The sequence below is a fragment of the Harpia harpyja genome, chromosome 1 (assembly GCF_026419915.1).
Source record: "Harpia harpyja isolate bHarHar1 chromosome 1, bHarHar1 primary haplotype, whole genome shotgun sequence".
NCBI lineage: Eukaryota > Metazoa > Chordata > Aves > Accipitriformes > Accipitridae > Harpia > Harpia harpyja.
In genome coordinates this window covers 36,632,957-36,644,993 of record NC_068940.1, presented here as the reverse complement: position 1 = coordinate 36,644,993, position 12,037 = coordinate 36,632,957, and the positions used below count along the sequence as shown (strand labels likewise).

General features: G+C 43.6%; 1 protein-coding gene across 9 annotated transcripts in view; it reads left to right on the top strand.

Moving 5' to 3' along the window:
- The window catches only part of DOK5 (docking protein 5), an 82,878-nt gene that overhangs the window by 34,390 nt on the left and 36,451 nt on the right, over positions 1 to 12,037 (top strand). For 2 of the 9 annotated variants that reach the window (XM_052787083.1, XM_052787101.1), the window contains exon 1: positions 3,575 to 3,876. The exons of 1 other annotated variant lie outside the window; for it this stretch is intronic. In XM_052787083.1, coding sequence (XP_052643043.1) covers positions 3,811 to 3,876 — 66 coding nt within the window. In that variant the 5' untranslated portion in view covers positions 3,575 to 3,810. Of the gene's footprint in view, positions 1 to 3,574; positions 3,877 to 12,037 lie in introns of those variants that run through there. 6 more of the 9 variants (XM_052787119.1, XM_052787128.1, XM_052787108.1 and 3 more) reach the window with 5 other exon arrangements.

Below are 12,037 nucleotides of genomic sequence, written 5' to 3'. Positions count from 1 at the left end.
TAACCAAGGGTCCTGCCCTCACTTCACCAGGTAAGCTACTGCAAAAGGCTAGCCCAAATTTTATGAAGGTTTCCTAAATTCTGTGACGCAACACATTAGTCCTCTGCCTGAAGCCTGCCAGTGCTGGCCATTGCTCAGGCAGCCTTACTGGTATATTAGAAACAAAGACACAGAAGAAGATCTAATAGCAGAGAAAAGTATCTGAGAAATCTTCATTTCTGCAGAATTCATTCACTCAAAATCAATTAGCACAATGATACGTAAATGATGAAGGAAGAGAATTTCTGAGCAGTTTTGTACTGTGGATCCAGCGTATGGTGTTACATTAGTGCCAGCAGTAGAACAAGGCACCATTATAAGGCAAAACTAAACAAATCTCTGCATTGTGAAAGAAGTAAATTCAGAATAAACTTATTTTTTTCTTTTTCCAAAATTAAATATGGCTGGCCTAATGATCCAAGGCAGCGCTACAAGTTTGGCTTTGCAAAAACGAGAATAAGGGATTTCAAGGTTTGCAGTAGCATAGGAAAAGCCCCTGCTTTTTTTAAAGAATGACACTCTCTTAGTTTTGCTCATTATCTCTTGCATTTCCTTGCAGCTAGTCCCAATTCAGAATTTCCATTGCAAAATCAGAATGAAATGTCAAAAATTTCTCTCACACCAAAACAAAATTAGACTAAGGAATGCCAAAAAGCTTTTCATGGAGATACTGTGTTTGAAATACTGCATTCCAGTAACCTCAAAGTACTTGATAAGGTCAGAACACTTCATTGTGACGTTATCATTTCTAAACTACTCTGAAAAATCAAAACAATAGTGGAAAAATGTTGGCATCGTGACCTTACGGGGACAAAATGTTATGGGAGCTTTTCATAAAAAAATATTGATGCATGTTATACATTTCCAGAAAATCATTTCAGGGTGATCAAATGAGAAACTTTTTTGTCAGGAAATGCTTGACTAGTACCAGCTCCATCTGTTCAAGGAAATAACTTCCACAGAAAATATTGCTTCCTTAAAATGGCCTCCACAGTTTTCTTATTCTTTAACTCAGTAAGTCTCAGAGATGTTTGTCAAATTTTGCCTGTAGACTGTGATGAAATAGTATCATGGACACAGAGGATGACATGCTGCAAATATAATAAGGTGAATGTAACTTCTTTTTAAAATGTCAGTATGGCATTTTGAAAAAAAACGATACCTTCATTTTCACTTAAAATGCGTAAAAGTGATATCTGTTTCCAGAGCCCTAAAAGCAAACGAGCTCATTGTAGGACAATACAATGATAGTTATTATGAGATTAGAATATAACAATAATCTCCTTAAATTATTAACAGCAGGCTAGTACTTCAAAGTGACCCTTGACTCTTATCTTCGTAAGAAATAATAGCAATAACATTGTCATTAAAAGAAAAAGAATTTGAATTTCAATGAAAGCTTATTAAAAAGGTTTTATACAGTTTTGAATATAGATAAACATGTGCAGCATTTCCTTATAGGGAGCACAAATGGTCAATAGACCCCTAGGGAAATGAAAGAAGGACTCCTGTCAAAACAGAGAGGACACATTTGCATCGGTATTGAAAACCTGGTAAACAAGTTTTTTCTAGTGATAGTATTGGGTTGAAAACCTGAACAATGAGATTTTCTGGCACATTCTTGGAACAGATTGCACACATGGGAATTAAAATGTATTTTCTCTTTGAACCATAGCATGTGTAAGGGATTTATGTTGTTCAAAGTAAAAACGTAAGTGGACGCTAATATCCTAATTCATCAAAGAATAAGTACAGGCTTAAATCCACCTTTACTTAGCAAAGCTCTTAGGAATGTGTTTACCTGCAAGAATATGCTGGTGGCTAATGAAATCAGCAGTATGTGTTTACAGGTACTGCAAGGGATTAGAAGAAACGTTTAAACTTGTTGAAAAGACATCTAAAGTGGCTCTGTAATTTGTTTCCTGCTACAACCGTCTTTGAGACCAAAATAAGCGCGCTCTGTTTTTTTCTGGGTTTAGAATATACTTGACGCTTCCAGCATTAGTATTTCTACGGTGCTTGAAATTGTAAAATATGTTTCTGTGCTGAATGCACACTTCTATACAAGATGAAGCAGGCTGGTTGTCTTAACTTTTCTAGCTTTCGACCAGCAATGAAATCTAATGAATGGTGCTATGGAACTGGTATTAACAGTTTTCTTGGGTCAGTACAATATAATTAACAAAAATACGTTACTTGGCAATTTTGCAGTGAGGAGCCTATGCTTTGTAATACGCAATTTCTGTGTTGACTTAGGGTCATATTATCCTAGCAGATGGACTTATCTCAGAATTTTCTTCTCATTTCTGGCATATTTTGGTGCATGGGTGTGGAAGTTTTTGTTGTTTCTAGCTGAAGCTGTTCTATTTTATGCATTCTGTAAAATAGCTCAGTGAAAAGGCGAAGGAAGTGTAAAATAATAAAGTAGACTAGGAGGCAAGGACTGCAGACTTGTCTCCTTCATCCTAAGTGAATTAGCCTTTCAGCTAGAGAGTCTTACACTCTATCTCTGTAATCCACTCCATCAATTAATATTTCGTAAAGCCTTGCAAAGCATAATCACCTCTTCAGGCAAGAACTGAGAGCACCATGCTGTTACCACAGCAGAGCAACCCCCTTCATTGCTGGCTGCTCCTAAAATGAAGGAGCTACATATTTAAACCAGAAAGGGGCCAGTTTCATCACAGGTGAGGTTTGTAGTCATTGAACAACTAAATAAAAATGGGCATCACTTCCTCGTCACCCTGCACTCGGCACAGCTGTGAGGTCCTCTCCTTTTTACGCTCCTTGGTGATTCTCTGCTCTGCCTCCCTCCTTGCTACCCCGTTTGTAATTTCCATGGCCTGATAATTCTCAAAGTCAAAGTCATCTATCTGGCTGACCTCCTCAGACTGCCTATATTTGTAATGCTATTAAAAGATGTTATGAAAAGATGAACACTCCCTCTTTCCAGGACATAGTATTTATAGCGTACCACTAACAGGTAACCCTTGTAGAGCAAGCGGGGTCACTGGAGCCCCTCTCTCCCTGGCATACTTGGCAATATTTGCACGTTCTCGGACAAGGAGAACTCAGGGGACGCAGAAGGCAACCCCGGGGCCCAGTGCCAGGCCAAGCCTTTCCTTACCGCGACCGCACATCGCCTAGAAAACGCAGCATATGCTCGTGTGACATTTCCACGACATGAAGTGCACCACAGGACAACAGCTCAGGTTACGTGCCTTTGGAAGGAGGTTCTGGAGCTGCGCCACTTGGCAGACTTTCAGGCATCTGAAAGACTTTCTGGGAAACCCCACTTTCCTGGGGAGAACCACAGGTCTGAGCCACGCTGCCTCAGCACGGATGGGGGCAGATCTGATTATTCCCGGCTGACCCACCTGCAGCCGGAGGAGACACTACGCGCCCGGTACAACGTTGGGCCGGCAGAAAACCTTTAGACGGCCCTTAGCCCAACTCCCGAAAGAGCCCGTGGTGGTGGCCACCGGCGGAGGGGGGACACACGACACGCAACCCTCAGCGTTTCGCTCCTCCAAACCGACTTTTGGGGAGCGAGGACCGCCGGCCCTCCGCGGAGGCTGCGGGGGTGTAAGAGGGAGGGCGCGGGGCGGGCGCTGCCGCCAGCCCTTCCCCCGGCCCGGCCCGCCGCGGGGCCGTGGGCTGCTCCGCGGGGCGGTGCGGAGCGGGGCGGAGCGGGGCGCGGCTCCGGAGGCTGCTGCGCGCCATGCGGGCTGGCTGAGCGGCGCCGGCCGCCTCCAACTTTCCCCGGGAAGGATGGCCTCCAATTTCAACGACATCGTGAAGCAGGGCTACGTGCGCATCCGGAGCAGGCGGCTGGGGGTGAGTGCTGGCCCCCGCCCGGGCTCGCCCGAGGGCCACCTGCCTTTGGGCTTCTTTTTTAAATTGTTTTGGTTTTTTTTTCTTTTTCTTTTTTTTTCCTTCCACTCCTTTGTCCTCCTCTTTTTGCAAACTGAGCTCAGTGGGTGTCTCCGCAGGGGAGACGCGAAACAAAAAAATGGGGGGGGGGGAGGGGGAGAAGAAGAAAGGCACCTAAATGCGCATATATGTATATGCATTATATATATACACACACCTATATGTATATATATTTTTTTTTTTTTTCTCTCTCCCGTTGGGAGATGGGGATGCTGCCTGCCCGGAAGGCTGTGCTGCCTCCACCTCCCGGCTCTGCCCTTCACACTGAGCTCCCCGGAGCGCCCGGCAGCCGCCGCCGCCAACTTCGGGCCGGAGCTGTACGGCTGCCGCGGAAGGGAGCGCGGAGGACTCCGGGCAGCAGCGGGGAAGGGGGTGGCCGGGAGGAAGACGGGGGGCTGGGGGTGCGGGGGGACTTTGGGCAGGGGCGAGGGCTGAGAGCGGGCCGGAGCTGCTGAAGTCCTGGGGTTCCTGGGAGGGGGCTGCTGCAAATCAGGGCTTTGAGGTCACGCGTGGGACAGGTGAAGAACTTGTGATATCTTTAGGGCTTTTAAGTTCATTTGAGTTGTACAGAATGAAAATCCAAACAGCCCCCTTTAGCTCCTTACGTAATTTTAAGCTTATTTAAAGGCTGTTCTTTTACTACTATGGCATGTTCTTAGATTCAGTTGTAGGTACTAGATATGCGACAGTGGCGGGTCAGTTCCCAGTTGGCATATGCTCTCGTAGTGTGGTCTGCTCCTACAGTGCATGGGCTGCTGCTACTTGCTCCCCTGAGCAAGCTACCAGAGCCGCTCCAGTGCTGGGACTTGCGTGCTCCACACCTCCTGTCTCCCTCAGTGAGCCAACATGGCTTAAGGGGTTGCAAACTGGAGGGAGGCTTGTGTATATAAAATGTTTTAATTGATACATGTGCCTCTCATGACAGGAAAGGAACTCATTTCTTGTGTTTAATGAGAACTGATGGGTCGGCTTATGGGGGGGGTGTGCGCGATCATCTGAAAGCTTTTGCTGGCTCATTACAATTATAGTTTCAGACTCTTGCTGTATTCAAGAGCCGTTGTTCAACGGCTTCTCTACAGTTTTGGTAATTTGCATCTCCCTGACTTGTTTGGAAGCTGGAAAGCATTTTAAAGTATTCCAGCAGGCTATTTTTCTTGTACCTGGACTTACAGGCATAGTTCGTTCTTTAAGAACTGCATGATTCAGTGACAGAGGGAGATAACGTCACTATGAGAGAACTTGTAGTAAACTTGGCACAATTAGTGTATTGTAACTATCCTTTCCTTACTGAACGTATATTAGTATTCAGTTTGCTCCAGCATAAACGAAGCATAAGATTAAACTTTGACGCATCTTTCCATACTGTAACAGTGAAACCCAATGGGCATGTGAATAAGGCACATCTAATTCTGAGACAGGTGTAAATTCTCTTAATGCCCGTGTCTTTCCTTTATTAAGGCTTTCCAAAACACTTTGAGGGTGGTGGTGGTGAGGAAACACTCAATGCCCTCTCAGTAGAAGTGCATTTGACAGCTGAGTGCAAAAACAGAGGGAGAAATGGAGAACGACACTGAGTCCATGGAAATGGAACAAACGTTAAATGTTTTCTTTGAAAAGACAGTTTCTTTATTTGATCTCACTCTTTCTAGTTCCAAATGTTTGTATCATTATCAGTGGCTGGAAAGTGTGAAAGGGGTTATGGAAAGTGCTTTTGTGAAGAAGTCCAAGCAAAGTCCCAGAGAGTTCCCATGGCCGTAGATTTGTTAAAATGAAGAGCCCTGAGTTTGTTGCCCTAAGCTGCCCTTGGCTCTGGGCGTGCTGTCCCGACAGCTTTCCAGTGCTGTGGAGGACATTAGGAGGGAAGGTAGTAGCCGCCGTGATCTGGCTGTCACTGCTTTAGATCTGGTGACAGAGGCTGTGCTATGAGGGAGAGATGACCTCTTCAAATCTTGCTGCTCCATTTGTTTGGAAACAAGTAGTTTCATCAGCAGTAATGCTTCTCCCTCCCTGTAGTTTTCAGTTTAGAGTATTGGCCCACTACTTAAGAACAGACAGTTGAAACACGGCTGCAGATTTCTTCCTGTGACTTGCATTTTCTATAAGCTGCTTAAAAGCCCAGTGCCCTGATTTACAACACCGAAGTAGAAATGGGTAATTATGATTAACCTGAGTTCTTTAAATGCAGGACAAGATTGTGTTGCTTGCAGCAGCGGTGCAACTGTCAGCACCCGCTTCTCAGTATGCAGCCCCAGCTAAAAACGTGTCCTTTCTCCTCTGTGCGTTTTTCTCCTTGCTGCAGGTGTGTATGTGGACAGCTGGTACTGAAGCTGGCTGAGCACCTGGGGCTTTAGCAAGAACTTGAATGCAGTCTTAATCAGTGGCTAATGTGAGCTTGGCTTCTTCAGAGAGGGAGGAACTATGCAAACAGCTTGTTTTCTGGTAACTAAGTTGGGGAGGGCTGTTCGACAGCCAGGAGCTGGAGGTGGGGAGGGAAAAAAAATACTTTAGACCTTAAAATAACTGACTTTCAAAGAACTTTGCCATACTGTAAAAACATGACGAAGGACAAGTCTACTCCAGCCCTGTGTAGGGCTCCTGTTTAACTGCGAAGGATTTCAATACTTTGTGTGTGGTGAGATGGAAGTGGGAGTTATGAAAATACATCCCAATATTATGGTGGCACAGCTGTAATCAGTGCATTGTCTTTTCAGACTGAATTCAGCTCCTGGGTTTTTCTCTGTAATGCTATGGTAATTCCATCACCAAGGGAACTAGGAGCAGAGCTTGTATCTACAAATTATCTCAAGAAATGACTTTTCTGTATAACTGGGGTGCAGATGCTACATTTGGAAAGAAAGGGGTGCAGAGAAGCAGCTTGCTCAACCCCAAACCTCTTTTAAAAGAAAAATGACAATTCTGGTAGGGCCTACTTTGTAATTTCAAGATTGAATTTAGGCTAATTAGTTTTGTACCTGGACTGTTATTGCACACTTTAAATATGCAAATTTAATTTAATATTATTTAATAGAATAGTTTCCATAGCAACATTTGTATCACATGTGTCTTCTGCAGAGCCAAATATATTCAGGAGAAAGCGCACTCTTCCCGATTCTTTCCGTCCTTATAGGGAGAAAAATAATTCCCTCAGCCAATGGTTTCCCTCTGTTATGTCATTAGCAGTGACACAGAGGAGGTTGTGTGCTAGAAAACTGCTGACAGTGTAAAAGCACAACCTTCCAGAGTTTCTTAAAATGAAAAAAAATCAGCTTTGATCTGTGAGCACTGCTTCCATCAGTGACCACTAGTGACTGCTGGACCTGTGTTTTGGGAGAGAAGGTACTCTGTTGCGCTCAGTACTTTTGCTTGCAGTCACCTTTCATCTGATTAAGTGCTTTCTATCTACATATGAAACAGGGGAGTCCTTTCATGGCCTAGGTACCAAAAAAGGCTTCTTTTTGTGCTTATGATTTTCAAACAATGTCTTGTTCTGTGATACAGATATGACCTTTCTGAGGAGCAATATATCATGGAGATGTTTCCTCTCCTTAATGAAAAGGCTAGTTCTTGTGTTTTCATTTTAAGGATGAGTGGCTGCGCACTGCTTGTGAACATGCTTGAGCTTTCATTTTAGGTTGGGCTGGCCCAGCTGAGTGTTCAAACAACAATCAAAATAGGAACAAATCTTTGAAATAGAGGGCCTATGTTACACTGCTGAGCCTGAAGAGCTTTAAAAGGAAAGGGGCACTTGACAGTCGTCTTCGAGGTGCAGCCAGCCTACCTCTCCTCGTGGGGTGGGAGGCTCCCAGTGCTGTGTGTTGGTTGCACTCGTAACGCTTTTATTGAACTCCCTGTTGTTAAGGCTTAGCTTACCCTTCCTGCAACCACACCTAAACTCAGGTTTGCCGGAAGCCACGTTTCACTTTGAGCAAGGATTATGGAGCACAGAAGCTGCTCTAAGGATATCCGCTACTGCCATCATCAAGGTGTAGGCAGAAGTAAGTGCTGGAGGCTCGAGGTGAAGGCAGGTGATGTTCCTGAAGCCTGTTCCTCAGGGTACAGGCAGCGGTGTTGGGAGTGCTGATGGCGTGCCGGCTGCCCTCCCGCGCACAGGGTTTTAAAGACGATGCTGTTCCCCTTGGAAGACCCTGCGGAGTTTGCAGGCATCTGGCCTGTCCCTGCCTCTTGATGTATGGGAGACTGCTGGAGCAAGATGCCATGGGGTTAGCTGTCAGCCCCTAGCTTCTGGTATGCCAGTAACACACTTGGAGTGTCTTGTTGCATGAAGTGATGAAGTACCGTTAGTGTCAGAGGGAAACAATCTCTTCGATGAACAGCAACTGCCTTGAGCTGTCTGCAGCTAAAAGCAAAATAGTGCTGATCAAACAGAGAAGTGCCTCCAAGAACCAGCTGGGATGTGCTGGTGGTGAGCAGAGATGTCTCTGTTAAGGAGTTGCACATATCCACAGCTATGCAAAGCCTTGTAGAGTCTGGTTTGGCTCTGCGCAATACTTGATTGACTGGAAAACATTGGCTTCCAAAAACATTCTCTCTGGCTTGCTTGGAAACTAGGTATCTTCTTCCCAACAGAGGGTTTGGCTGTGGTGGCTTACATGTTGCTGCTTTCCAGGAGGGGTAGAATACCTTTCTGAGCACACCTTAAGGTGATACAAATATGGCTGTACTGTTTCTCCCAAGCTTTGTCTACCATGAACACGTCTGGCTTCTGGGAAAATATTTCCATTGTCTCCCCATTTCTCAGATAGCATCACTTTGAAACTCATTAATGTAACAGGTATATCAAAGTGCGATCTTAATTCTGTTTACTGTGATGCTTGACCTGCTGTGGTACAAGGTGGATCAAAGCTCTGTGTACGCAATGTGAGGAGGCTGTGTTACTGGACAATCTTCCAGGAAAAGTCCAACAGTAAGGATGGACAGCATCCTTTAAGTTTTTAAGGCTTAAAAATAAATGTGGAGCCATCTACAGTAGTTTGTGCTCTCGTGCTCTTCCCTCTTATCACAAACTTCCCAATGCTGAAGCAATCTTTATCTATCTTGCTAATAAAACTCTTAAAATGTCTTTATTCTGGAAGACGTCTGATAGAAGAGGTCTATGCCATAATCCAGTATAAATCCAGGTTGAAATAAGGAATGAATTATGGTTAAAAAATTGAACATATAGTTGTTTGCATACTTACTTCTTTCATTGTAAAGCAAAAAAGTGTAATGGTTGTGATGCTTTCTGCTTCTGCAAACTTCTCTTTAACATTGAAACTATTTCTCTTCCCTGGCTATTCGCAACATGTTACTTCAGGCTGTCTGTCTCTTAATTTCATGGTGAAAATGCAAGAATTGGAGTTGTAAAACAACTTAGGCTCTCACAGGTGTAGGAGTAGCCTTCCCAAGCTTAAATGCATGTTTTCACAAAGGATTCAAGAAAACACTAAAGATCATCCATAAAAGCAGAATAGGAAATGCTGAAATAATTTGCATATGAAAATTAAGGTGACCTGTATTCTACAAGAGGGTGAAATTTTTTTCCTTTATAAAAGGCAGTGTTATTAAAATTGGAAAAGCGTAGGACAGCATATGCTGCTGAATTAATATACATAGATTACTGCTTCTGCATGACAGAAGCACTTAAAGCAAATAGTCCCGGCAATTTGTTGTTTGTTAGAAAAGCCTTACAAAGTATTTATCTTCCTAGAACATATACTATTGCTAACTAGATACACTGGATGTTTACAACCCAGAAAAACAATCTGAACACTAAAAATAATGTGCGGAACTCTCAAAATTGGACATTATTAACAGGCAGCCTGATTTATTGTATTATTGTCATGATTTTATGAAGGTATTTCCTGCATGTGGAGGTCTGGGTGTCTGCCCCACAAGTTTGTATTACTATCAAATTATTACAGGCTATTGCAAACACTCGTTTGGGAGGATCCATTGACTTTAATGAAGCTGTGCTAACAGCTCAGTGTCTGTTCCTAAAAACGCAGGTCTCTGCAGAGGCTTCTATATCTGTTTGTCAGAGAATAAAGCTCACAGAGAGGAAAAGAGGGGTAAAGTGGAGTTTTTTTACCTAGCAATCTGTTTCTTGTACCTCTGTCTGGCAAAGGAAACGCTGCTAACGGATTTTTGCAGAATCCTGTCTCATGAGGTATCTTCCACTTTGCACTTACGAGGCGAGGCACAGAACTGCTCTTGCAGTCGTATCTGTTTAACAACACTTCTAATTAAATCCGCACTCTGTACAGCCTGCTCTTGGGGTTGTCTGTAACCCCATCTGTTGGAGGCACCTCCTTGTTATGCAAGGAATGATCAGCCTCATCTGTCTATTAGAGTGGGTCCTCCATGGAAATTTGGGCTGGATCCAAGAAAAAGATCTGAGCACCCAACATGAGGGTTAGTGGGGTTTTAGCAGCTGAAGCCCAAAAGTGCAATTCTGATACCACTTGTGTTTGTTCATGGGGGTTTCCTAAGGACACAGAGATCAGCCATTGTCCTCCAGGGTTTCAGACATGGCAAGCACGGGGTGTCCATCTTCAGGCGTGTTCCTGCAGTCCTGCCTGGGGGGTTTCTGTCGTTATCCTCTGATGAGGCCAGATCTTCTGGGAACAAATGTGTAGAACAGTGTTTTAAATTACAGCTTTCACCACCTTTGTTAAAGATGGAGAAACTTATGCCCATATGTCTAGCAACAAGGTTATTTGAAGATCTAAAGATGAACTAAGCTCAGCCCAGACCTCTTCCTTCCAACCGTTCTTTTGGCAGGGCACTTTCCTGGCTGTGCTGGAGGCAGTGTGGGTCAGGGGATTCAGCATTTCCTCCTCGGTGGCCTTGCCCTCGCTGATGGGGCAGGATAATTTGATTTTTTGCACCTCTCCAAATCAACTTGGGCATGATTAAGTGATTTCTCATTACAAGCGTGGCCTTATGCAAGTGCTGAATGTTACTGGAAATGCTAAGTAGGGCCTGACTTTTTGGAGCGGAGGGAAGGAGGAAAAGCAGAAGTTGTACTTCTGAAAGTAGCTGCATTGATGGCATCGATCTCACCAGTGTAAGGATCACATTAACATCTAGCAGAAAAAGTTTGTGTGGGTGCCGTTGTTCTGAACACTGTTTAACACTGATCTGAACCAACTTAACCAAATTCAGTACAGTCCTGATCATAGTGAAATTGGGGAAGTAAAAATTAGTAGGTAACACTAACTGGGTCTCTTCTGAAAGATGTGACTGCTGGAACTACAACAGTAGACTTGTACCCTCTTTAGTATTAACCTTGTTGAGGACAGAAACTAGATCTGTGCGTGGCAATTTTCTTTGCTTGATGGGTCTGACTAGCCCAAAACCTCTTAATCACGTCAGTGTGAAGCAATGTGGTGTAAGTGGTGTCCTCCAATGCAGAACCAGGGCTCTCCTGGCCAAGCCCATAGTAGGAATTTGTAATCGTGTAGTCTTCGTGTAGTTTGTGGCAGAGGAGGTTTCTACTTCACTTCTTAAGTGAAGTAACATGAGCAGTACTCAAATATTTCTCCATTAATTTAAAAACTCAATGCAAAAAATCATTCTTAGGTTTCTGGACTGACTGCTTCTTACTTTGATTAGTGCTTTACTGGCAATATGAAATATTCACCTAAAATTAGGAAGATGTTAATTTCTTGTGTATTTGAGTATTGCGTGAGAACTTACATGTTGGACAGTGGCCATATGCAAGATTTAAGTGGGAAAATACAACAATTTTGTCCTATAGACAGTTAATGAAGTTAATGCTTACTGCATACGCTTGTTTTAAGACTAGATGGGAAAACTTCTGATTCATGCTTAGAAGTTTGGAAAAACTGTTGTATAAAGTTTTGGACTTGTCCACTTCAGCCTTTTTCTTTTTTTTTTTAAACTTCAGCGGAAATTTTTGATTGTCAAAAGCTGAAAAGAGATTAAGGTTTCAGGGTTTTCTGTTCTTGATTTTAATTAAGCTGACTTCTGTAGAAACTTCATTGAGAAGATTGGTGTTGAACATTTAAAATGACATGTACTTTTACAAGTTTTGCATAGCACT